General features: G+C 42.8%; 1 protein-coding gene across 3 annotated transcripts; it reads right to left on the reverse strand.

Moving 5' to 3' along the window:
* Nucleotides 1-1,945: 1,945 nt before the first annotated feature.
* On the reverse strand, nt 1,946-13,678 carry LSM6 (LSM6 homolog, U6 small nuclear RNA and mRNA degradation associated). Of its 3 annotated transcripts, XM_080936802.1 has the most exons (5): nt 13,597-13,666; nt 12,647-12,749; nt 7,054-7,158; nt 3,979-4,092; nt 1,946-2,151 (listed from the first exon to the last, which is right to left on the reverse strand). In XM_080936802.1, the coding sequence occupies exons 3-5, from the start codon at nt 7,145-7,147 to the stop codon at nt 2,117-2,119; spliced, it is 243 nt and encodes an 80-aa protein (XP_080792928.1). In that variant the 5' UTR covers nt 7,148-7,158; nt 12,647-12,749; nt 13,597-13,666; the 3' UTR covers nt 1,946-2,116. The 3 variants fall into 3 exon arrangements, with proteins under 3 accessions (XP_080792928.1, XP_080792929.1, XP_080792930.1); XM_080936803.1 differs by lacking the exon at nt 12,647-12,749 and having other exon boundaries at nt 13,597-13,678; XM_080936804.1 differs by lacking the exons at nt 12,647-12,749; nt 13,597-13,666 and adding an exon at nt 8,574-8,594.
* Between the last annotated feature and the right edge of the window lie 10,629 nt (nt 13,679-24,307).

A 24,307-nucleotide genomic window follows, 5' to 3' on the forward strand; every position in this document is an offset into this window, starting at 1 on the left:
ATAATTTTCCCGCAGAGCTTGTTTCTAATGAAGCTGGTTGTAGGCTCCAGGGTGATGAGGCTCACACTGAAGTCGATGCTGCCCGTTTCCAACCTCGAGGAAATCCCAGAAGCATTTGTTACTATCTGTCACATCATTAGAACTCCTAGCATGCATTGCATATGGCCTCAAACAAGATGCTCAAGATGTGAACCATCTCTGCAGGCTGAGGGAGAACACGGTTCAGAACATGGCCGCCATCTGTGTTTGTACTGTCTGCAGCTCTGTTTGGGATAAACACTTTTGAAGTAAGAATTGATTCAGCTTGCAAGATTAGCCAAGGAATAGCTCACAGACCAAAACAAAATGTGAAGGCAGATCGTCTAGAAACCAAGCACAAGTTCTGTTTCCTATCAGACATTCTGTTTTGTCACAGCCCAAGAGAAAGATGGTGGCAACTATGGTTTGGGGGACATAGGGATAAGGAAAATGTATTTACTCAAGTGAAAAAATTTTCACCCTAGAACAACTGTCTTTGCTACAATCCAACTGAAAACCATTCACAGACCATGAGGAGACTACAGTTAAGAAAAGTAATTTTAGCATTTACAATTTGTTTCAGAATTCTATCACAAAAAGGTGTGCACATGGGACAGCATGTGCTGGTCCAGATGCATATGGTTCTTTATTACCATAAAAACGACAGCATTTCCCAAAGTCGATTTTGATGAAAACAATATTCTGCAATAGAGCTATTAAGCTAGAAACAGCAAGAGGGAAATAAAGACTCATGTGCTGGAGGAGAGGTCAGGGAAGAAACGAGCAAAGCCAGGATGCTACAGGCTGGTGGGAGATAACAGAACTGCTTTCGGAGGCAGCTGAGTGAGTGAAGGGACACAGTAACCTGGCAGCCTCACACTGAAAAACAAATGAGAACATGTGTGCTCCACTCTGAGACATCCATTTTCTCCTTTAAAGAAGCCATTTATAAAAGAGCAAATTGGTGATTTGTACTTACACACTGGTCCCTTTTCAAGCCCCTGTCAGGAAGTGATGAATTACTGAAGCTTAGGATAAAGTGTTTTATTTTCAGTGTGCACACCATCAAACCTTACAAAACATTTCTTTTCTTTCCTGAGTTATTAACTGTTTCTGATTACTAGTTAAATGAGACAAATGTCATATATGCACCTCTCCAGAAAGCACCCCCCAGCTTCCCATCTTCCTTCAACCAGGCAATTGTTCCAAAATTGTCCCACCTCCTGAAACAGGGTTTAGATGGGAGGGATAAGGAAAGCCCTAGTGTCTGTGCAACCAAAGCAGCAGAGCAGCCTCTACAGACAGCAACACCCACTCAGCAGGAGTCACATGGCCTGAAGGCTCTGCCTGTGCCAAGCAACATTTTGCCAGAATACAACTCTTTCCCAGCCACAGCTCAGCACCTGGAAACTGAGTTTAGGCACTCTGGGCTTGCACCACCTCCACCACAGCCTATAGAGCAGCTGAGCTCCTCCCCAAACTGGAGTAACCAACCTTTGCTTTACAGGGAGCAAGTTAGCATGAAGAGCTTAACTGTGCAGGAGGGTTGGCAGGACGGCCTGAGGAGGCCAATGGCTACACTTCTAAGTCTACAGAGCTCCACTCTGTGGAGACACCACAAGGTGATTAAACCAACAGCTGAATTTCTGACCTCTTGACCCTCTATAGCCCAAGCTGAAGCCATGACTTCTCAGAAGGTTTCATCTACCTGCTTTAAATGGTACGGATGGTGAGCAGAGAAAAGAGACAAAGGATGTCTCCAGAGTGCCTGACCTCAGGTTCAGGGATGTGCCACTTAGTCAGCTGAATATGTAGCCAACCAATGGAATGACACTGCTGGAACCTTAGGTAAAATAATCAAGGAGAAACAAACATTTTTAATTTTAGCATTCTGTACAGGCAGAAATAATGAAGAATGAAACATAAATGTGAAAAGCTTAAGACTGTAATGTAATGCCTCTCTCATTCCAATGTCAAATATAAAAACAAAATCAAACCAAACCCCACCAACCAACACGAAAACAGGCCAACTGAGATCATAAGAGAACCCAAAAGCACGTCAGATGTCCATCTCTGAAGAGCAGAGCCCCTGCTGTCTTCACATCCGCCTTTTCTGTGTACTTATGTACAGCACTGGAAAGACAAGAGAACGCAATGTCATTTGAGTGGCACAGCATCAGTTTTAAAGGCTCGTGGGTCCTGGCCTGCAGCTCGCACACTTTAAAGGACTGTTTATACCGTGCAATGAAGCTCACTATAAAATGAGTTCAGTCTACACCGGGCTTTGATATCTTACAAGATTATAGCTAGTCTTATCTATGCATGTTATTGACTTTACAAATTATAACCAGAACCAGAAAAGTGAAAGTGCCTAAAATTTAAGAATATTTTGTAACCAGCTGTATCACAATTAAGCTTTGAGAAAAGTGAATCAGCTAAATCTTTTAGGCTAGATCTGGGATTCAGAATGATAAGTAGTAAATGTGTCTGGAGACACGGCTCACCATCTAAGGGCACAGACAGAAGTTACAGAGCAACAATGCTGGGTCAGCACCTACAGAGCAGTTCACAACCAAGGGTAACTTTAGTTCCAGGGGTCCAGGGACCTTGTGTGGCCTTAAGTACCAGGCACACATGTGATGCACTTATATACATGTAGACGAACACTCATACAAATAAAAAAAAGGTACAAGAAAGAATTAGTATTATTTTAATTCATCTTCCCAATATAAACTATAGTTGCTGTTTCCGTAAGAGAAAAAAAAAGAGAACATATTTAAGATAGCAAAGTCCTTACTCTGAGATCAGTATAAACCTTTGGTGTCATCCAACGTGTGATTTCGCCAGTCACACTGAGCACAGAGAACGTGTGCTGCATGGAGACAGGAAAAGGGGCCACTGGGCCACTGGTCAGGCTGTGACCTAGGGTGTGCTCTCCTCCCATCCCACACATCCTCACATCCTGACAAGCCTGTTCAAAGTGAACAGCAGAGGTTTCCTCACAGAGCCAGCACAGACTTGAATCGAGTGAGCCAGGATCCTCTTTAAGAACCAAGTACAAGCGTAGGAATGATGACAACTGTCACTGTTACAACATGTACAGTGTAGAGAAAAGCCACTGCCTTCTCTAGACAGGCTGGGTGCATGTGACTGTAGGATCCCTGCTCTGGGGGCTACTATCAGCTGCTTTGAGGACAGACAAGATCCTAATGTTTCCAAGCAAAAGAAGGAGGGCAAGTAAGAATATGAGACAGAAGAAACTCTACTGAAATGCCCGTAAGTTATTACAACAGTCAGGATATTCAATCCCTAACAAGACCTAACTTTTAAGGCTGTTAGAAGATTCTTAGCACTCAGAAATGAAGAAATTAATTACAGAAAAAGGAGTTCCACCCCAGGGGATGGGAAGTGAAAGTGGGCTGAGGTTAATTCCTAGTCACTCCGATACTTCCCTAGCCTCCGTGTATTCAAATATGATGGTACTGACAATTTGTACTTTGGAATGAGGCGACTTAAAAACTAGCCATAGCAAGCAGGGCAGCGCTGACAGCCACAGAACTTCAGAGCCATGCTTTGTCCCACTTCTGACACATGGAAAGGAACCTAAATCTGAATAGAAAAAGGACAAAGGACAGGCTGAGTGCCAAGGGGTGTGCAGGTGGCACAGGAGTAGTTCCATCTCACAGAAGGCACTGTGAGAATCCAGTACACGGCTATTTAAGGCAATAGGGTTCTGCTCAGTATACCAATATCCCTCAGCTCTTTATCAATTGAGAAAGGAAATTTTTAGTTCCAAAATTCCATGGAAAATTCTCTTTCCACTCAGAAACAGATCTGGTTTCTAGTAAAGACCTAAAACCCAAGCACAGACAACTTTAACATCCTCTAGAAGCTCCCCAGTGCTCTCTACTCCACACAGGATGGCCTGTTCTGAAGACTGAACCGTGGGGAAACCATTACCATTGTTTCCGCGGATGAACGCATCTCCGTACTTATTCTTCAGCTGCCCGTTTACATACTCCTCCGTCTGCTCCAGTGCTATGTTCATGTAGCCATCCAGGCAGGCCAGGACCCCTGGAGAAAAGTACACAGAATTTAAAATTACAGGGTATATCTTAGACCCGACAATCACTTTATTCATTAGCCTTCAGACACATAATATAAAAATTCACACTGTAAACAAAACTCAATAGACTTAAACACAAAAGCGCCTTTACTTGGTGCCAATATGAATGAAGGCTGGGCAGGCACGGCATGAGAGGAGTCAAGCATCCACTATTCCAAGACAGGCAGCCAACTGTCACTCCCTCCTGGGATGTGTGATCACCACAGCAACTCCGAAAGCCTTCACAAAGTATAAGCATTATTATATTCCAACCAAATGCCCTTCTTTGGGAGGCAGGGACAGACATGGCAACTATGCAGGGACAAATGAGCCTCCATCGAGGTGACATTTGTTACTTTAGCTGCTCGGTAAAATACGGCTCTGGCAGATTTATCTCAGTCTTTCACAACATCTACTGCAGCAGATGAATGGACTTGGGGTGAAGAGGAAGTCTCCACAATCTGTTAAGATAATAGACAGCAGGTGCTCCTGAAAGAACATCTCAAAGCTGTGGCTCTCAGCAAGGAGCAGCTTGAGAACAGAGAGCAACATATTGCATTACAACACACTGTGTTCAGCTTTGTCAGAGCTGGGCTATTTTTAAAATCAAAACTAATAGAGAAAATCAGCTACAAAAATGCCAGGAGCTTTCAAGGAAAACAGTTTGGGTGAATTGTTATTTGTGTTAAGATGGCATAAATTTCTACAATCTGACCAGAAGACTTTTTTCAAAAGATGAAACCAGTAAGTTTCTAATTCTCAGTCTCCAAGCAAAAAATGATACTTTAAATAAAGAATAAAAACATAATACAGATTCAATTCAATTAACTAAGTCAATAGTCCCATTTAAAATCTTAACTTCATTACTATGCTCCTCTGCCTCTGCCCTCATTATCCTCTAGACAGAGGCTTCCTTTCAAATCTCTGTGTGTAATCTGAGCACAAGACATCAGCCCAACAGAAGTCTATGAGAAGTGGTGAACTTTCAAAGAATCAGACTGGGCTGCCAACTATCAAGAACAATAACTTTCTAGCCAAAGAGAGCTTAAGACAGTTTCTTTGCTTCTTCTCTACCATGCTACATTTAAAGCACGTTCATATGACGGGTAGGAAACTTCCATGGTATGTATGGAATTAGACAAGAGGGTCGTCACTATTACTCACTGTTAGTTGGGACTGAGCGGGAACAAGGCACACAGAGAAAAGAGCTTGAAAACAACTGGGTGTCATAGGAAGACCCTGATTAAAAGCAAGCAACCAAGCACGCACAACATTGCCAACAGGCTATATATGTCAAAAACTGACTAAAACAAAGTGATTCCCCCTCTCCTTTTAACGATGTGTATGTGTGTAGGTACGTGCACATGAGTGTAGGTGTCCTCAGAGGCAGTGGTGTTGGAGCTGGAATTATACAGGAGGTTGGGAGCTACCCAATGTGAGCACTGGGAACTGAACTCAGGTCCTCTCCAAGAGCTTTATATACTCCGCATTGCAGAGCCATTTCTCTAGCCCCTTCCCTTCATTTCAGCGGTGCTAGGGATAGAGCCCTCCTACTTGAACTACTATTCCTTGTGCTGGAACTTATGGGTTACAAAGTATTTATTTTAGTTCTAAATGTGTGAGTGTTGTGCCTGCATGTGCAGTCTTGTGGCACCGGATCCCTTGGAACTGGACTTAGAGAGATATGAGATGTCTGGTGGGTGATGGGAACTGAATGTGGGTCCTCTACAAAGAGCAGTCAGTGCTCCTACCTGCTGAGCCAGTGCTCCAGCCCCTCTAGTAATTTCTTTAAGTTTTCCAGTCAAACTTCAGTAAGCCTTAGCTCCTCCCTCCCTAGTGAGAATAACCACAAAATCTCAGTTTAGGGAGAACAAAGTGACAATGTACTAAAGTACTTAGTACACATTTAAATGTGTGGGGAAAGGAAAAGCCTTAAAGAAATTAGGAAAGAGACCAAGATATGGCCGCACAACTCTGCTGAATTAGCCATCTCTCTATGATATAGCCTAAGCAGTTTGGCACATCTCAATTTGAGAAGAGTAGGAATGTCATTATTTTAAAATGGAATCTGGTATCACTTCGCAGAACGACTTTTGAGTTGCTGAGACTCAGTCCCCAGGCTCTGAGTTGCAGCTCCAATCCTACCACACGTCCACCATCAGTGGCTTCTGCCTTGTCTTCGGTATTCATTTTCTTTTCATGCTGCTTGTTTCTGTTTTGAGACAGGGTCTTATGTAGCCTAGGCTTGCCTCAAAATCAGATGTAGCTGAAACTATCCTCAAACTCTGAATCTTCCTGTCTCTTCCCAGTGCTGGGATCACAAAGCAGCACCCAGAGCTTAAAAAGTATTCTCTATAGGAGCTGAAAAGCATCTTTCATTACATGACTGTGAAGGTCAAGTTATAAAATGACTCGGGCTAAGTAAGAGCATGTCAGGGGCTGGAGAGAGCTCAGTGGTTAAGAGCAATGATTATTCTTCCGAGAGGTCCTAAGTCCAATTCCCAGCAACCTCATGGTGGCTCACAACCATCTGTATTGCAATCTGAAGTCCCCACATACATAAAATAAATTGATTGTTAAAAATTAAAAAAAAAAAAAAAGATTAAAAGAGTGTGCCAATCGTGACCTCTTCTGCAAACCCAGATGCTGCTGAACCAGGTGTTCTCTGCTCTGAGCTCTGCACAGCAGTTGACAGTGACTCTCTAGTTATTATCAGGGAACTTAGGCAGACTTGATCTCAGAACACACAGGAGACAATTCACCAACACTGTAAAAGCAAAAGCACACACTACCGACAGGCATTTTACTTTAAAAGTAACTGCCTCAGAGGCAGAAGATGAAACAAAAACGAAACAACCTGTCCTGAGCAATGGTTAGCCACATTTTCTTATTTTAGTTATACCAGTTACAATAAAACATGAAAATATTACCTCGATAATCCACGCCAGAATTTAACTTCACCACAACTGGCCGCCCGATGATCTGCTTTAAGAAGTCACTAGGAGTTTGCTTCCGCAGACTCATTTTTAACAGTCCTGATCAGAAACAGGAAAGAGCAATAAATGTACAGACAATCATTCACCAAAAAGCAAAACAAAACTCTTGGGTCTTTAATATACCCACAGAGAATCAAGCGTCACAGGGCTCTATGCGGTGCTCTGCTACACAGCAGCCAACCTGTGTCCACACCTATCACCTTTCACAGCCCTAACAGCCCAGGGCACAGCCTTAGAGCTGTTTACAGCTGTACTAATGTGTCACACACATGACACCCTTACAGCCACCACCACCTCAGCCCAGCTAATGAACACTTGTTCTATGCTGACAACTCTATTAACATCTATAAATGCCACGTGTAATCATCGCCAGAACCCTGGGAGAAGGCATGACATTCCCACTTCACAGAGGAAAACAATAGAAAGATTAAATAACTTGTAGCAAGTTGTGGTGAAACAAAATATGCTAGATATTTGAGTTAAATTTAACTTCAAACCAACATCATACAAAGTCCGCCACTCATCAACAACTGACATCTAAACTTTCCCCTGAAGAGTCCTAATTGAAACCTACAAGTGAATCTGGACATTCTGGCACCTTTCCAAGTACTTTACACGCACTGACTCACTTAAACTTCACTACCGTGAGACAGTTACTGGTGTGTGCAAATGTGCCACTTTCATACTTGAGTGTGGTAGCCAGAGGCAGATGTTGAGCCTTCCTCAGTCTCTATCCACCCAACTTTTTTGAGACAGGGTTTTCCACTGAACCTAAAGCTTACTGGTTTGGCTAGACTGGCTGGCCAAGGAGCCACCCCCAGCCTCTCATCTACTGGTCTCTGTTCTCCAGTGTTAGAATTACAGGGGCTACTCATGGTGCTTGGAATAGGTATGGCCCCACAGACTCAGGTGTTTGAATGCTTGGCCATAGGGAGTGGCACTATTAGGAGGTGTGGCCTTGTTAGAGGAAGTGTGTCACTGTGGAGGCAGGGCTTGAGGTCTTAAATGCTTGCAATAGGCCCAGTGTGAGGCACATCCAGTGTTCTCCTGGCTATGTGCCGATCAAGAACTCTCTGCTCCTCCAGCACTGTGTCTGCCTTAATGCTGCCATGCTTCCTGCCATGCCCATAATGGACTAACCTCCAGAAATGTGAGCCAGTCCCAATAAATGTTTCCTTTTCTAAGAGTCGCCTTGGTCATGGTGGCTCTTCACAGCAGTGAAAGCCTAACTAAGACAGGCAAGCTGCCACAGCAGGCTTTTTACAAGGGTGCAAGGGAGCTGAGGTTCTTACGCGTCTTCTGCAAACCCTACAAAGATTCTCTCAGACCCATGCATGCAGGACTAGCCACTTGGTGCAGCTGGAATGCCATGTGGCAGATTCTTCAACAATTCAACAAAAGTGTAAACCTACACACTGTGCAAGGCAATTTAAAAACATGTGCTAGACTTTTACCTTAGGAACGTAGAATCCAGAAGTTGAACACTATGTGTTAAGAGGCATGAACAAATCAAAGGGACAGTAATCTAAGGAAAACAATTCTTGGTTATATTGGACCATCCACAGCTACTCCTTCAAAGCCATACTGCAGTGTTCCCACTGAGCCCCCAGTGCATGTTAGCTCCACAGTCTTAGCTAACAGCTAAGATTACAACTGCTGTTTCCAAGACTCTGGCCATACAACAATTTTATTCATGTTGTTCACAGGCCGCACACGTGTATATCGCTCACACACTGTTCTGTGGCTAAGCATTGCTAGAGACACCGTTAACTTTGAAGGCCCAGACTCCTCTCTTGAGTCTTGTGGTCACTTTCAACCAGAAGCCAAATCCACAACTCCAGTTCCTTCATGTACAATCTGAAATCCGAAAATCATCTATTGTGCATTAAAAATCAAAACCCCAAACCAAACCTACTGTGAGTGGAAAGCTGGGTCAGTGGGTCAAGTGCTTTAAGCACAGGAACCTGAGTTCGGATCCACAGTGCCATGAGAAGGCAGGTACACTGAGACACACCTACAACCCTGGCGCTAGTGGCACACAGGAGGCTCCCAGGGGGCTTGCTACCCAGCCTTGCCTAGCCAAACCAGTGAGTCCAGGGTCACTGAGAGATCACATGAGGAGCTTGTGAAGCCCATTAAAGTCAACCCCTGGCCTCCAAATGGAATGTGTACATCCCCCCCACCCCCACACAGACACACTCTCACATTCTAACTAAAATCCATGTTCTTGAAAACCAAGTTAATGGTAAATGCAGGAATTTTTTTATCGGGAAAAAAGGAAACCATTCTTTAAAGTAAGTCCCTATAGTATCCTATTCCATAGAGAAAAATCAATGTAAGATGATGCAGATTTTACTTACAGTATTGTTCACATAAATAAGGTTAAAAGATGAATGTAAACACACTGGTATTTTAAACTATGTCATATCATATGAACACACATACTGAATACATGTGGATTAATTGTACATTTATCTACATTAAAAAGGTCTGCAATCGAATCAGAGAGCTTGCTCAGTGGTTAATAATTTCTCTTGCAGAGGACCCAGGTTTGGTTCCCAGAACTTACATTAGGTGACATACAATTGCTTGCAACTTCAGTTCCAGGGAACGTAACATCATTTGACCTCTAAATGCAGGGATTATTCATTTCACCTCTACCTATACCATTCATACATTAAGATGAAAAAACTAGTGGAAAAAATATAAACCTAGGCTTGACAGTACTCATTGCTTTAAACTGTTAACTTTCTGGACCTTTTTAGAAAGCAGAAATTTTCTTCTAAGCTTGCCCAAAACAACAGTTCTGTTAAGGCTAATCTTTCTGTAAGCATCAACCTCTTCTTGATTGGCAATTCCCACTTTATGGAGTACTCACTAAACCTCAGGTGCAGGCTAGGGACGTAGCAGGGAAGATGTGACCTTGGGTCCTTGGAGTTTACTCTCCAGAGGGGTAAACACACACAGTAGTAGCATATTTCACAAAGGTTGTATGCATTTGGGTAGAATTATACACAGAGGTCTACCAGGAGAAGACTGAGCCCAGACATGGCACATTAGAGGATTTCTGAAGCCCTGAGTCAAGTCTGAAATAGTCCACCAGCTGCAGAGAGAAGCCTTAGCAAAGGCATTGGGTCTCTGGGTTTGAAGAACAATCCACCCCGCAGGAGACAGACAGCTGCAGGAGTGCAGTGGGTGAGAGAAGCATGGTCTCTGGGTGAGCTTCCCAGGTCAACCATCCACACTATTAGTTCTAGTCAGCAGGTCTGGGCCAGGACAGTCCATCTGTGTGCACGATCCTAGATCTTTATGAGCTGGCTAGCTGGATACCATGGTAGGAGGGCACAGGAAAATACTCAACAGCAATCTGCTTGGTTCTGCTTCCTATTTAGGTGACAGCACACAGTAATAGTTCTGGACTCCTGTGTTCCCATGTGCCCACTATCTACTTTATAAAATGATAGGCCCTTTCCTCAGAAGACTTCAAGCCACATGAAAGGATGAGCTAAAGGCAAGCCCCTCGTTTGTTCTCTAGAGTACTTTCTGCTAGAGGGTTTGAAAAGGATGCTTTTGAAGTTATATGGAACAAGTATGGTTGCTTCAAAATCTATTCATCTCCCAGGAATCCAGACCCTTTACATTAGTCTTCATTAGGCTTCCTCGGTACACCCTGTTACTTAATGACTTGCCCATAAATCCATTTTGTACAAGTAAATTGGTCTTGACACCACAATTTTTTCCATCACTTGGCTCAAGTGATTTTAAGTTTTCATCTTTTAAATTGGATAAGGCAGAAGGAATAGTTCTGACAATTTCTAAAGCAAGAGATAAGACTCTTGAACCATAAACACAAGAAAAAGAATTCCTTCTGCCAGGGTCACCTTGGTAAAAGTTCCTCCTTCAAAATTAGATACACTCACGTCTACAACTCCAGTGTCACCCCCTCCTACTTCTTATGCAGGCTTGTTTAAGTGACCTATTTCCATAAGCGGATGGTCATGGCTCTCCATTTCCTGTCTGTCAGAAGCCACCAAGAGGTCTCGTTCGAGAATATCTGTTCTACAGCAAATGTCTTCAGAGTTAAATAACGGGGTAAAGAAGGTGGGTAGGTGCGGTATGTGTGTCAAATTGTATCCACCCAGGCTCCCAGAGATTTTAAACTTCACAGGGACAAGAAAAGTCTACTTCAATAGTAGTCCTGGCTCCCAAACAGACTAGTGTGGAAGAAGCAATCAAAGGCAGTGTCAAACACAAACCCAATCCCTTCCCCACCATCTACAAACTACAGATGTACAGACTTCACCAGTGGGTCTGCAATTCCTCTATTAACTAGCATTAAATGGTACAAGAGAGGAAAACAAAGCACTTGGTGTTTAGATACCCAAGCTGGGGAAGACGTCTGTTCAAATGCGGACTCTGAAGCTTACTCAGTTTTTGTCTTTTCACTGCATTTTTCTCATGTTTTATGTAGTAGGGCAGGGACAATAAGCATCTGCTACAGCATGCACTAATGTCAGAGGTCATCTTTGGGAGGTGGTGGGTCCAGGAATTAAACTCCAGTTTCCAGGTTTGGTTAAAGGTTACTTAGGTTAACTCCTAAAATTGAACTGTTTTCAACCAGAGGTGATTTGAGGTGATTTTTGTGCCCCACTCTGGGACACTTGAAAAAGTCTACAGATAATCTGTACTGTCACAACAAGAGAGTGGTACCTAGGATCTAGTGAACAGAGGTCAGGGATGTCCCTCAACACTCCACAGTGTGGAGCAGTGGTTCTCAACCTTCCTAATGTGCGACACTTTAATACAGTTCCTCATGATGTGGTGACCCCCAACCATCATAACTGGAATTCTGCCTGTGTTATGAATCCTAATGTTAATATCTGATATGCACGTGTGATCCCGAGGGTCCTGTGACCTTGGGTTGGGAACTGCTGGTGTACAGGACAGGACTGTACAACAGAGAAGTGTGAGGTCAACTGATAGAAAAGCTGCCAAGGCCTAACCACCACCTCATCCGCTCTTCCTCAGTTTTCTGGCTTAAACAACACAGGGTTTTAGAAAAATCAAGACTTGCATGAGAACCAGATGATGTCATATAAACCAGTCCCCTCTCTGTATCTGTGGATTGGTGGATTCGGCCAACCTTGGTTCACCTGGTAAAATGAAGTTTGAATTACATGTTCAGTGGGTCTCTCTGCTATGGAGACAGACTTTCCCTTGACATCACTCCCTAAGCAACACATTTACATTAAACGGCACGTTGTGAGCAATGTACCCAGGGTGTGAAGAACACAGGAAGACTGCACAGGTTATATGCAAAATGTTGAAGGGTTGACATTCAAATTTCTTTTTCTTTAAAAAAACCCGAAGCCAGGGAGTTAAAACAAAAACCCCTCCCTCTCTCCTTCTCTTCTCTTGACCCCGACCTATCTCATGGTTCTACTGAAACCTCTCCATGTGGAACCGTGTTGGTTTGATGTGGATTGTCTGGATAGGAGTCGAGAAATCTATTCCCAGCAGTACTCACTTGGGAAGCAGGAAACCTGCGTTCTAATCTCCTCTGCTACTTAAATTAGCTGTGCGGCTTGGGTAACTCATCACCATTTCACCTGTCATGGCCCCAGGCTCATCTGCAAAATAAGGGAGTTAGGCTAGATGGTTGCTGGCTGCTCTTCCTGTTCCAGCATTTGACTAACACGTGCAGTACAGTAACACGCACACACACGCACACACTGAGACACATCCTGCAACTTCAAACTCCCAATAGTAGTCAATTCCAAAGAGAGGCTGTGCTTTGCTACTTTAGAAACACAGTAGGCACTTTCACGGTCTTGAAGGACCAGCGTGATACATGAACCAAATAAATTACTAACCTCGCAAAGTGCAAGAACCATCTATGTTAATAACTGAAGAAAAATTGAGAAATAAAAAGTTAAGGCATCACAGCATCGCACGGGATGAGAAAACGAAGCAAAAACTCACACCCAAAGGTGTCAGTCAGGGAAACAGCTCAATTTATGAGATCCACGCAATAAAACAGAGGGCCCAAACAAGATCAAAGAACTAAATCACAACTTGTCTCATTTAATGTAAGTTTAAAATGAAGTACTGGTAACTGGTTTTTAAAAATGGTGGTTTTGGCTGAAACAGAAACAGGCCCACACAAGAGAAAGCGACCAGCAAGGACCGTTTCCTCCGTGGCTAGGATTTTCCGTCACGCACGGATTCACGAGTGGAGGAAGTCTCGCGCCACTGTAACCCTGGGCGCTCACCCCACCGGCGGGACGCGCGCACGACGGGAGCGCGCCCGGCACCGCGAGGCCGCGTGGCCCGGACGAGCGAGCGTCTCCTGGGGCGCAGGCCGGGCCGAGGCTCGAGCCGCTCACCGCTAGCCCGGGCCATCAGCGGCCTAGGCCGGCCTCTCCCATCCGGAGCGCCCACCCGCGCCCAGTCGCCCCTCTCGGACCGCGGGCTCACCTTGCAGCCGGATCCGGAGCCCTCACAGGCCGGGCCTCCGCGGACGCGCGCGCCGAAAACCGAAACCGCCTCCAGCAGCGCGTTTTCCTGCCTCGCCCAATCAGCGTCCTCCGTGGCTATGGCAGCCCGCGGGGATCAAAAAGGTCAGAACGCGCTAGCGAGCTGGCTTCCAAGAATGGGCTTGTTTAATGATATATTTGGCACCTAGAACTTGAAGTAAACATCCGATATTCTTATGTTCTCTCGTTTGCCAGGAAATTGAATACGAAAACAAAACAAACAACCAAAAAGCTAGGAATGATCTTCTTTTGAGTCTTTTTTTTTAAACAGTAAAGAACCTTAACATCATAGGAAATAAAAACTTACAGTTAAAACCACAGCCGATGAGTACCCAGAAATAACCTTAAATAATTTAAAGCAAATACAAGTTAAAAGCCTCAAACTCTCAAACTGGTTTCTGCATATAAATTAAATCTATGAAGACATTGTTTCCATGGGAATGTTGAAACAAAAAAATAAATAAATGATTCAAAGGAACTATGAATTATAATGGCATCAATTATAAGAAGACATTTCAAATTAGTTTAATTGGAAATTGCATGTAGATACTCTTTTAGTGCTTTATGGGAACTTGGTTTGAAATGCTGAGTGAATTCTTAGTGTGTGCTTTTTATTCATGGAAGGAAAGGGTCACAGGAAGGCTTGATTTCTTTTTTCTACACCCATGATCTCTTTCTATTTTAATTTATATCTTAAATTTTAATTCTGCCTCTGATGTTTAACCATAAGGTTATAATAACTTCAAACAACAGCAACACACCCCATTAAATGTTATAGGATCTAAGATGGAGAATTGTTTTCTGAGACATAAAATGGGTCCTCCTTTTCTAAGTGCCTTCGGTTGATACCCCGTCCATAGAACAACTGGGATAGATTTGGTAAAGAACTGGAACATCCTTCAGTCCATCTGTACAATTCTAGTTGATATGAAGACCAAACAATTGATTAAAGACCAGGCGTTCCTTAAACAGCATTTTAGGTTCTTGAAATATAAAATATAAAATTAGGAACATAAGTAAGTTACACTTAAATCAAAACTGCTTTATAAGTCAAATTTGGGGCTGAGGATTTAGCTCAGTTGAAAGCGTGTCTAACATGCAGGGTCATCTCTGATCTCTGGCACCACAGTGGTAGGCACAGTGGTGCACGCCAGTAACCTAGCACCCAGAAATGAGTGCAGAAAGAGCAGAAAGATCATCCTCAGCTACACAATGAGTTTGAGACCAGCATGGGCTATTTGAGACTTGTCAAAAACAAAAAACTCAAACTGTATTACATACTACATTGTTCACTGATGGTAATTATGATATGTGTATCATGCATTAGACTGAGATAGGTATATGTGTACTATGCATTAGACTGAGATAGGTATATGTGTATTATGCATTAGACTGAGATAGGTGTATGTGTACCATGCATTAGACTGAGATAGGTATATGTGTATTATGCATTAGACTGAGATAGGTATATGAGTATCATGCATTAGACTGAGATAGGTATATGTGTATCATGCATTAGACTGAGATAGGTATATGTGTACTATGCATTAGACTGAGATAGGTATATGTGTATTATGCATTAGACTGAGATAGGTATATGTGTACCATGCATTAGACTGAGATAGGTATATGTGTACCATGCATTAGACTGAGATAGGTATATGAGTATCATGCATTAGACTGAGATAGGTATATGTGTACCATGCATTAGACTGAGATAGGTATATGTGTATCATGCATTAGACTGAGATAGGTATATGTGTATCATGCATTAGACTGAGATAGGTATATGTGTATCATGCATTAGACTGAGATAGGTATATGTGTACCATGCATTAGACTGAGATAGGTGTATGTGTACCATGCATTAGACTGAGATAGGTGTATGTGTACCATGCATTAGACTGAGATAGGTGTATGTGTACCATGCATTAGACTGAGATAGGTGTATGTGTACCATGCATTAGACTGAGATAGGTGTATGTGTACCATGCATTAGACTGAGATAGGTGTATGTGTAATATGCATTAGACTGAGATAGGTAGGCAGAGATGGATATATATGTGCATAGCTGCTCTCACTTTCCCACAGAGCTGGATGCAGGCACTGAGTCTGGTTGGTAAGCAGTGAGAGAGTTTTTGGGGCCTGGTTCATCTGCAGAATAGTTGCCACTGTCTTCGATGGCACAGGTCTATAAAGTCCCAAGGCAACAAGTGGTTGGCCAACAAATGTGTACATCTGTGGTTATTCTAAGAAACCTCTGAGCAGCTTAGAACTGGCCTTTACCAAAACACCGGACAGCTTTCCACATTCCGTGTGAGCTTGTCAGCACCTTTTACTGAATTTAGAAAAAGAACTTGTGCAAAGCTTCTTCCAGATTCGAGTTCAAAAGCCAGTCTTCAAAATCCTGCACACAACGTTAACTTATCAGGGAGACTTTTTAACATCATAGAAATAATGCAGAAAAGCTTAGCTCAGTTTACTCAGCTCAGTGCTACATCTAATACGCCTGTGTTATCATAGGTTATGGTTGACATTAGGATGTATCCCTGATATACACTGTATGGATATTGACACATGGATAGTATATGTGTTCACATTTATAACATCATAGAGATACTTATTTATAATGTTGTAGGAACACCCTCTGGGTTTCAGCCATTTTGTCTCTGTCTTCCTCTCAGCCATGCGAGTAACGCATTACTTTCCTATCACGGTAGAATGTCACAGACTTGTCACACTGTACACAGTCTTCTCAGACTGGTTTCGATCCCTCCACCCTCATACCTCAGGTCTTGTGAGTGCTGAGTAGCCATGTTCCACTTGGACCCAGCACAGCTTTCACTCCCTCGCAGAGGGTCAGCCTGGTTGTGTCTGAGCTATGGCAGTTACCAACTAAGGTTATAAATATCTCCACACAGGTGTTTGCGCAGAATTGTTTTGAAGTTTTAAACTTTTTTATTTTTAAGTTTTAAAAGACTTTCTTTACTGTATGTGAATATCTGCTTTCCCTACATATATGTATATGCAGTAGCTGTGTGCCTGGCGCCCGTGGATGCCCAAAGAGGGTGTCAGATCCCCTGCAACTGTTATTTCTGGTGATTGTGAGCGTCCATGTGGGTGCTGGGAACTGAGTTCAGTCCTCTACATGAGCAACAAACGATCTTAACTGCTGAGCTACTTCTCCAACCCCAGAATTATTTTATTTTAAGATCATGTGTCTATATAGGTGCCTGTGCTAGAGGGAGGTGATGGATCCCCTCAAGCTGGAGCTGTAGGCGACTGGGGTGCTGGGCACAGATCTTTGGTCCTCTGGAAGAGCCACAAACACTCTGAGTTTTTCTCCGAAGCCTGTAATTACGTTGTAAGCCATTTGGACAAGCATCGAGGAACTGGGGATGGGTCGTTCAGTGTTTAGTTCTGCAAGGACTGCTGTGCTGTCCTGAGTGTGTCTCCCCTTTTCACGTGCCCCCAGCATGGAACTGTGGTGTCTACTGCACCCCATCCTTACTGCACCTCATAGCTCCAGTATTTAGATTTGGGTCACTCTGAGAAGCACACTATAGACTTTTCTTGTTGTCCTCATTTATAGTTTCTTACTGACATGGGATGTGGAGTGTATTTTCCTATGCATGGTTTGTTTCCATGTATGTCCTCTCTAGTTACACATCCGCTTGGGTCTTCGGTCTGTTTGTGAATTGTTGTCGAGTTATAGGTGTTCTCTTTAGGTGAACACATGTGCCAGAGGACAATGATGAGTGTCATTTCTTGGGACATATGCACACACACTCACATTTTAAGATTTATTCTGCGTTTGTACATCCATCTCTTTAGACACACCAGAATAGGTCATCCGATCCCCTTACAGAGAGTTGTGAGCCATGCAGTTGCTAAGAATTGAATTCAGGACCATTGGAAGGGCAGTCAGTACTCTTAACTGCTGAGCCATCTCTCTGTTTTTGAGACAGAGTCTCTCGCTGTGATCTAGGGCTTGCTTACTCAGTTAAGATGGCTTACCAACAATTCTATGATCTACCTGCTTCTGCCTCCACAGAACTGGGATTACAAACATAGCCCGTCATACCTAGCTTTTTACATGGGTCCTGAGGCTAAAACTCAGGTCCTGTGTTTATCCAGCAAGCACTTTACTGACTGAACCATCTCTTCAGCCTCAAAGCAATTCTTTGTAGCCTTTGAGAAGCTATGTTCTTTAGTGTCATGTTTTTAGAAGAGAAGGTCTTAAGACTGGCTTATCTCATGAAGCACACAGCAGCCCCATGGGCATAGGACTGACTAGACAAAACAAAAACAAAAGCAGACATTAAGTTGGATTGGCCAACATTTTCCAAAGCAGATTTGAATACTGAACACCAGCATTACACTTTCAAGAACTTTGACTGATCTTAGTTGAACCCTGCATTAGCCAGTGTGACATACTGGCAGGGACCTGGACCTTTCCTTGACCTTCAGCCTGGATAAGAGAAACATCTAATCACACTACTCTAGACCCATTCTTCTGCCATTTTCAGGGGATGTAAAAACTACTTGTTAAAATACATGGGAAGACATTCTTGATTTGACTCCAGAGTTGAATATCTTCTGAGATATTCATATACTAATTGATTGCTAGGCAACTGACTAAGGAAAAGGGACATCAATAACTAGTTAGTGCTGTGATAAAACAGGACCAACAGCAGCTCATAGGAGAAAGCATTTATATAGTTCCAGAGAGTCCTCAGTGGCTTGGGAGGTAGTGGGTGGGCAGAGCAGAAAGTCAAGAGATCACCTCTTCATCCAAATGCATGAAGTTGAGGGGGGAGGGCCATGAGGAAGGGGGCAGAGGGGGTGAAGGCGAGGCAGAGGCAGAAGGGAGAGAGCCCAAGACTCCCAGACTCCCAGACACCCAAATACACAGACATACAGACACAGTCACAGACACAGAGAGACAGAGAGAGAGAAATACCAGAAAGCTAGGGCCAGGCTGTAGAACTTCTGACTCCACCTCAACTCCTAGATGGACACACCATTGCCTCCACAGTAAGGTACTTCTTCCAGCAAGGCTGCACTGACACAAAGCTCCTTATTCTTCCCAAACAGCGCCCCTAACTGGGGGCCAAGTATCGAAGTCTTTAAGCCTATTTTTTTTATTTAAACCATCACAAACCCTAACCTAACCCTAACCCTAACTTTTTGTTTTTACCTAAAAAGTTTGCATTCTGCACTGTGAGTGTTGATTTCAGATATATTTGATAAGTTTAGGCAAGTGTTTTCACTTTATTATTATTATTTTGGCATAACATGGATTGCAGTCGGTGGGCTCTGGGTCTGAACCCCAGGAGCAAGGTTCCCTGAATGCGGCTTTTTTTCTGAACTCCGGAAAGCCTAGCTGTAGAGTGCAGTGAAATCGCTGTAAAGCCGCCCTTGTATTTTAATCAAGATGAACTTGAAAGGTGAACAGTATAAGTGGGGGAAATTATTTATAATTTGGTAATAAAAGTTTATGTCTAACACTCCAGATTTCATACATCTGCTATGTGCTGGCTCTGGGATATAAAACAATTGAAGTTGCCTTTACATTTGGCCTTATATGAAAGGTCATAAATTAGAATGGTAGCGTGTTCGTCCTCTCTCTGAGCTCAGAAAATTTCCATATTAACATCTTCACCTCAAACATAAATGGTTACCCAGCTACAAGGAAAAGAAGTGCCTTCATGAATTACAGTTTATGTTGGAAACCTGTGGTGCACATGCACACTGCAGCTTCCCCCACTGCAGCTTCCCAGCCTCAGCAGAGCTTTTACTGCAGTGGAGTAGATTCAAACTGCAGGCCACTTAAATAAACATACAACAACATATTTTAGCGGTCCTGGGAATATTTTAGTGATCCGCAAAGGTTGTCAGGGTGTGCACATATTTTAATGCTTAAAATGCATTTTTTTGTATCTTCAACGGTTTCCCTCTTCTGCCTTACTCCATACCTTTCCCAAGCTGCTCAAAATCAGCTTACTTTCAGTTTTCAAGTGTTTATTTCTAATGTGCCTTTCACTGATAAAGTGACAATTTTGTTTTTTTTCTTCCCTACAGAAAACGTGCACAAGTCATTCTATTATGTTATATAATGAGTAAATTCATTCCAAGATATTGATGAATTGGACCCATGCTTTATGTTTAGACTTTCAAAAATTGTTTATAGCAGAAAAACAGATGTTCTTAATTTTCCAGCGTGGAATATCAAATCCATATGCTTTGCTGGTGTGGGGCTGCTCCCTCCATCCTGTGGGTGATGAATGAGAGTGGACGGCAAACAAGCAGGACCAAGCTCAGGAACACCGTAAGACCCCAGACCATCACCCAGTTAAGGCAAATGCTGGCTCTCAGTAGCCTGTAGCATTAAAGCTGCCTTTCTCATAGAAGATATAACATAGCTGAAAATCTAATGTTATCATGGCTTAGTCCACGAAACCTGCTATATCAGTCTACCCTAGACTGGGTAGGGCGGGCACTTATAAACAGCAAACATGCATCACTCACAGTTTCTGAAGCCAGGAAGCCCAAGGTAAAGGTACTGACAGTTTTGGTATCTGGCAGGAGCTTCTCTGTGTCCTGGATGACAACCGGCTGTATTTGTTTTCTTGAGGAGGGAGGTAGCAAGGAAACTCACTGTTGTCGTCTTCCATACAGGCACAAACCCAGTCGTAAGGGAGAGCCCACACAACTCATGGATTTTTAAAGGCCCAACCTCATTTTGGTTTTTGCTTTAAAAAGTATTGTTGTGGTTGTTATTGTTGTTGTAGTTTTTGTTGTTAACCTTGTGGGTGCTTGCTCCCCTTGGTGGTGGGGGGAGTGCATACCACACCATACAGTAGTCTGAGGGAAACCATGGTTAGCTCTCACCTTCTACCTTCATGCCCATCCCAGGCCCTCAAGCCTGTGGGGCGGTGCTTTTACTCACTGAGCTTTCTAGCTCATCCATCTTTTAGGTTTTTGAGACAAGTTCTTACTACAACTATGCTGGTTGGTTTTTGTCAGCTTGATACAAGCTGCAGTCATCTGGGGAGAGAGAGGAAAGCATCATTCAGAAAATGAAAATGCTTTGGGCAGTCTGACCTGCAGGGAGCGCCCAGCCCACTGTAGGAAGTACCCTGTAGAGAGAATCTCTTGCTTACTGTATCAGTGCATCACCTGTCAATAAAAGTGCTGTTGGCCTATTAGCTTAGGCTGGAAATAGGAATTGGGGGTTCCAACAGAGAGAGAGAGAGAGAGAGAGAGAGAGAGAGAGAGAGAGAGAGAGAGAGAGAGAGAGAGAATAAGAGAGAGAAGAGAGAGATTGATTCTAGGATAGTCAGGCAAGGGGTTTTTGCCTGAACTCTGAGGAAGATGTTCCACATAAACCTGAGCAGAGGTAACTAAAAGACAGGTTAGTTGAGTTACAAGCTAGAGGGAACAAGCCAAAGTTTATGGCCTACATACAGAGTCACTTTTTCAGCCGAAACTTGGGTGTGGGAGGAAAGGTCCTTAGTTACAAATGGCTTCTCCTGTTGGGCATAGAATTCAAGCTTAGAAAAGTCCTGGGTAAAATTTGCAAATAAACACTTCTCAGAACAATTTCCTGGGCAGGAAGCTAAACACCTTTAAGAGAGGGCGAGGGGAGGCTCATGAGCTAACCCAGCTGCAGCTCTCTGGAACAGGAGCCTGAGGGCACAGTAGCCGTGACTTCTCCTAAGCTTGCCAGGTTCCAAGAAGGGTGGAAAAGTGTGCTAGAAAGAGCTCGGTGGCTCAGCTCGTGTCCACCTGGACCCAAGCGGAAAACTGTCCAGAGAAAGGGACTGACCAGAGAAAGGGATTGAGACAGAACCAGAAGCCAGCAGCCTGCTGAGTCAAGGGGGCAGAGTTAACCTCTGTAAACACATACTGGCCTGGGGAGCCCATAGATTTTCCGGGATCTGGCGCCGGACTGAAAACTTGTCAACTAGTAAAGTATTACGTTTACAAACAGTAAAAGAGAAAAGAAACTGGGTATAAATAATCATAAAACATAGTTTAAGATTGGTAAAATGAAGTCCTTATAGAGAGAATCAAATAGATTTAAAGAAATCAGGCACACAATGACGAGAGATGATTGCACAGAACTTTCCTACGCAATATAATGCATTGTTCAATGTTTTAAGGGTAGAAACAAACGAGAGAGATAAATGACCTAATTACCAATTACGATGACTGTCGTTGGTAACTCTCATTTAGTCCTGATAGCCAAGATTATGCCGTTTCAAGGAAGAGAGCTTTTGAGAGACGAGAAAAAAGACCACAATGACGGTCAATACAAACGCTGTTGGCCTATTGGCTTAGGCGGGAAATAGGAATTGGGGGTTAGTTGACGGCAAGTGACAACAGACAGTGGCCACTCTCAGGAAGAATTATGATGGCATCCCATAAAAATGATAGCATTAACACGTTTAAGGATGCAACTTTAATAGAAAAAAAAATTCCTTAAAGGTTTTAAAAAAGCCAAACTGTCAAATGTTTTATGTGTGGCAATCAAGGTCATTTAAAACGAGATCATAGGCAAGGTGTTCCTAGAAACAATGTTTTTTTCTAGAGATAACCCAAGAAGGTCCCAGCCTTCAGGAATATGCACAAGATGTGGCAAAGACCAGGACTAACAAATGTAGATCAACAAGGGACCAACAAGGTTCCCCCCACCCCCTACCCCATCAGAAATGCCCTAAGAGCTCCCAATATCAAACTCAAATCAGACATTTCAGGTCAACGACAGAAAGACTCATCTGCAGAATAGTAAACAAGTAACACTGCTTAACACCCAGACAGCAAAGCCAGACAGATACCAAAGCCAGAGCAGCTTCAATAGGTAAAACAAAAAACTCAGGAGACACCAAAAAAAAAAAAAAAAAAAAAAAAAAAAAAAAAAAAAAAAACAAAAACAAACAAGTATTTTGGCAAACTGCTATAAATGACCACAGTTAAAATTACAATCAGATGGAATTGAAATGAAGGTTTAATGGATACAGGAGCAACCTCTTTACAAGATTCCTGGAAGCCAACTTGGCCACTTCAAAAACTATCTACAGAGCTCCTAGGATATGGGACATTGTCTCAGGTAAAACAAAGTCTAAGATGAATTAAATGTATAGGATCAAAAGGTCAAATAGAAAAATTAAGGCCTCAACATAAATAGTCATAAAAATATTGGGTTTAAACCAAGCCAGGCAACACGATTTGCTGATCCCCCTTCCCGGGGACATATCTGAGACTGGCTGAGATATGAAACTGTCTCTAACAGAACTTCAGCTATGCAAAAACCAATAAATCTTGTAGGCTACTGAATCCTCAAGACTTATGATACCTTTCTTTCAAATAGCATAGATAGAAATTTATATCATAAATTTGGTTCTACAATCTGTGGTGGTTTGAATATGCTTGGCCCAGAGAGTGGCACTATTTGGAGGTGCATCCTTATTGGAGTAGTCCTGGCCTTGATGGAGGAAGTGTGTCATTGTGGGTGTCGGCTTTAAGACCCTTGTCCTAGCTGCCTGGAAGCCAGTTTTCTCCTGTTTGCCTTTGGATTAAGATGTAGAACTATTCACTCTTTCTCCAGCACCAGGCCTGCCTGGATGCTGCCATGCTTCTGGCCATGATGATAATTGACTGGACCTCTGAATTGTAAGCCAGCTCCAATTAAATGCTGTCCCTTATAGGATCTAGGTCATAGTGTGTCTTCACAGCAATGAAAACTCTAAATAAGACATAATCCAAGCTAACTTATAAAGAAAGACGGGTGTCTTACCTGCTAAAACAGAGAGCAAAGAATCATCTGTAACTGAATTATGCACATTCCATACAGAGAGTAATGCATAAATCTATGTTACTTGTGAAAGTTTATATGTTTACACACAGCAATGAAATTAAAATGTCCTGGTAAGATTCACTCTTGGGAATGTTGAGAAGGATTCCAGCATCCTGCTTGGTCCTACCTCAGCCTGCTGTATCCTCAAAAGTCTATATCTAGAACACTTTCAGAATGGCTAGCTGGATTGTCCAGCATCACAGACTGTTCCAGTCAGGAACTTATTAAGCTCTGAACTTTCTTGGTACATAGAAACTAAATAGAGCTAGCTGTTTTTTGTTTGTTTGTTTGTTTGTTTGTTTTTGTTTTTTTTGTTTTGCTTTTTCAGATTGGCCAATATCTCACTTTTCTTCGGCCACCAAAAAGGAAAAACAATGCCCCCAATCAGCAGGTAGCAATTTTTAGAGAGTGACCCCCATTCCCAAAAAGTTGGTTGGATAATTTTTGTTCATTCATTTCGTGATGATCATCATCATTAAAGGGGATTGATTACAAGTTGTTAAATGGATGTGGTCAGAAAGGAAACAAAGTGAGGGTGGTTAGATTCAGGGATTTTTTTTCTCTTTCTTTCTCTTTATCTTCTTTCTTATTGAATGTTAAGAGGAAAAAAGGGGAGAAGGGATGAGAGATAAGGAAGGGAGTGGTAGGAATAATAGGAATAAAGAGAAGATTATAGATTCTTAAACTATAGAGTTACTATTAGCCAAAAGTCTTATATTGGTATAGATATTTATTTACTGAAACAAAATTAAGGTTATATTTGGTTACAATAAAATACAACGTAGAACAG

This window comes from Micromys minutus (assembly GCF_963924665.1).
Source record: "Micromys minutus genome assembly, chromosome: 24".
Taxonomy (NCBI): Eukaryota; Metazoa; Chordata; class Mammalia; order Rodentia; family Muridae; genus Micromys; species Micromys minutus.

Bases quoted from the DNA above. Each gene is read 5' to 3' on its own strand.
- LSM6 (XM_080936803.1), bottom strand. From the start codon at position 7,147: ATGAGTCTGCGGAAGCAAACTCCTAGTGACTTCTTAAAGCAGATCATC. The intron at 4,093-7,053 runs GTAATATTTTCA...ACTTTTCTCCAG, and splicing joins TTCTGGCGTGGATTATCGAG to GGGTCCTGGCCTGCCTGGAT. The intron at 2,152-3,978 runs GTAATGGTTTCC...TTGTCTTTCCAG, and splicing joins GTTCATCCGCGGAAACAATG to TGCTGTACATAAGTACACAG.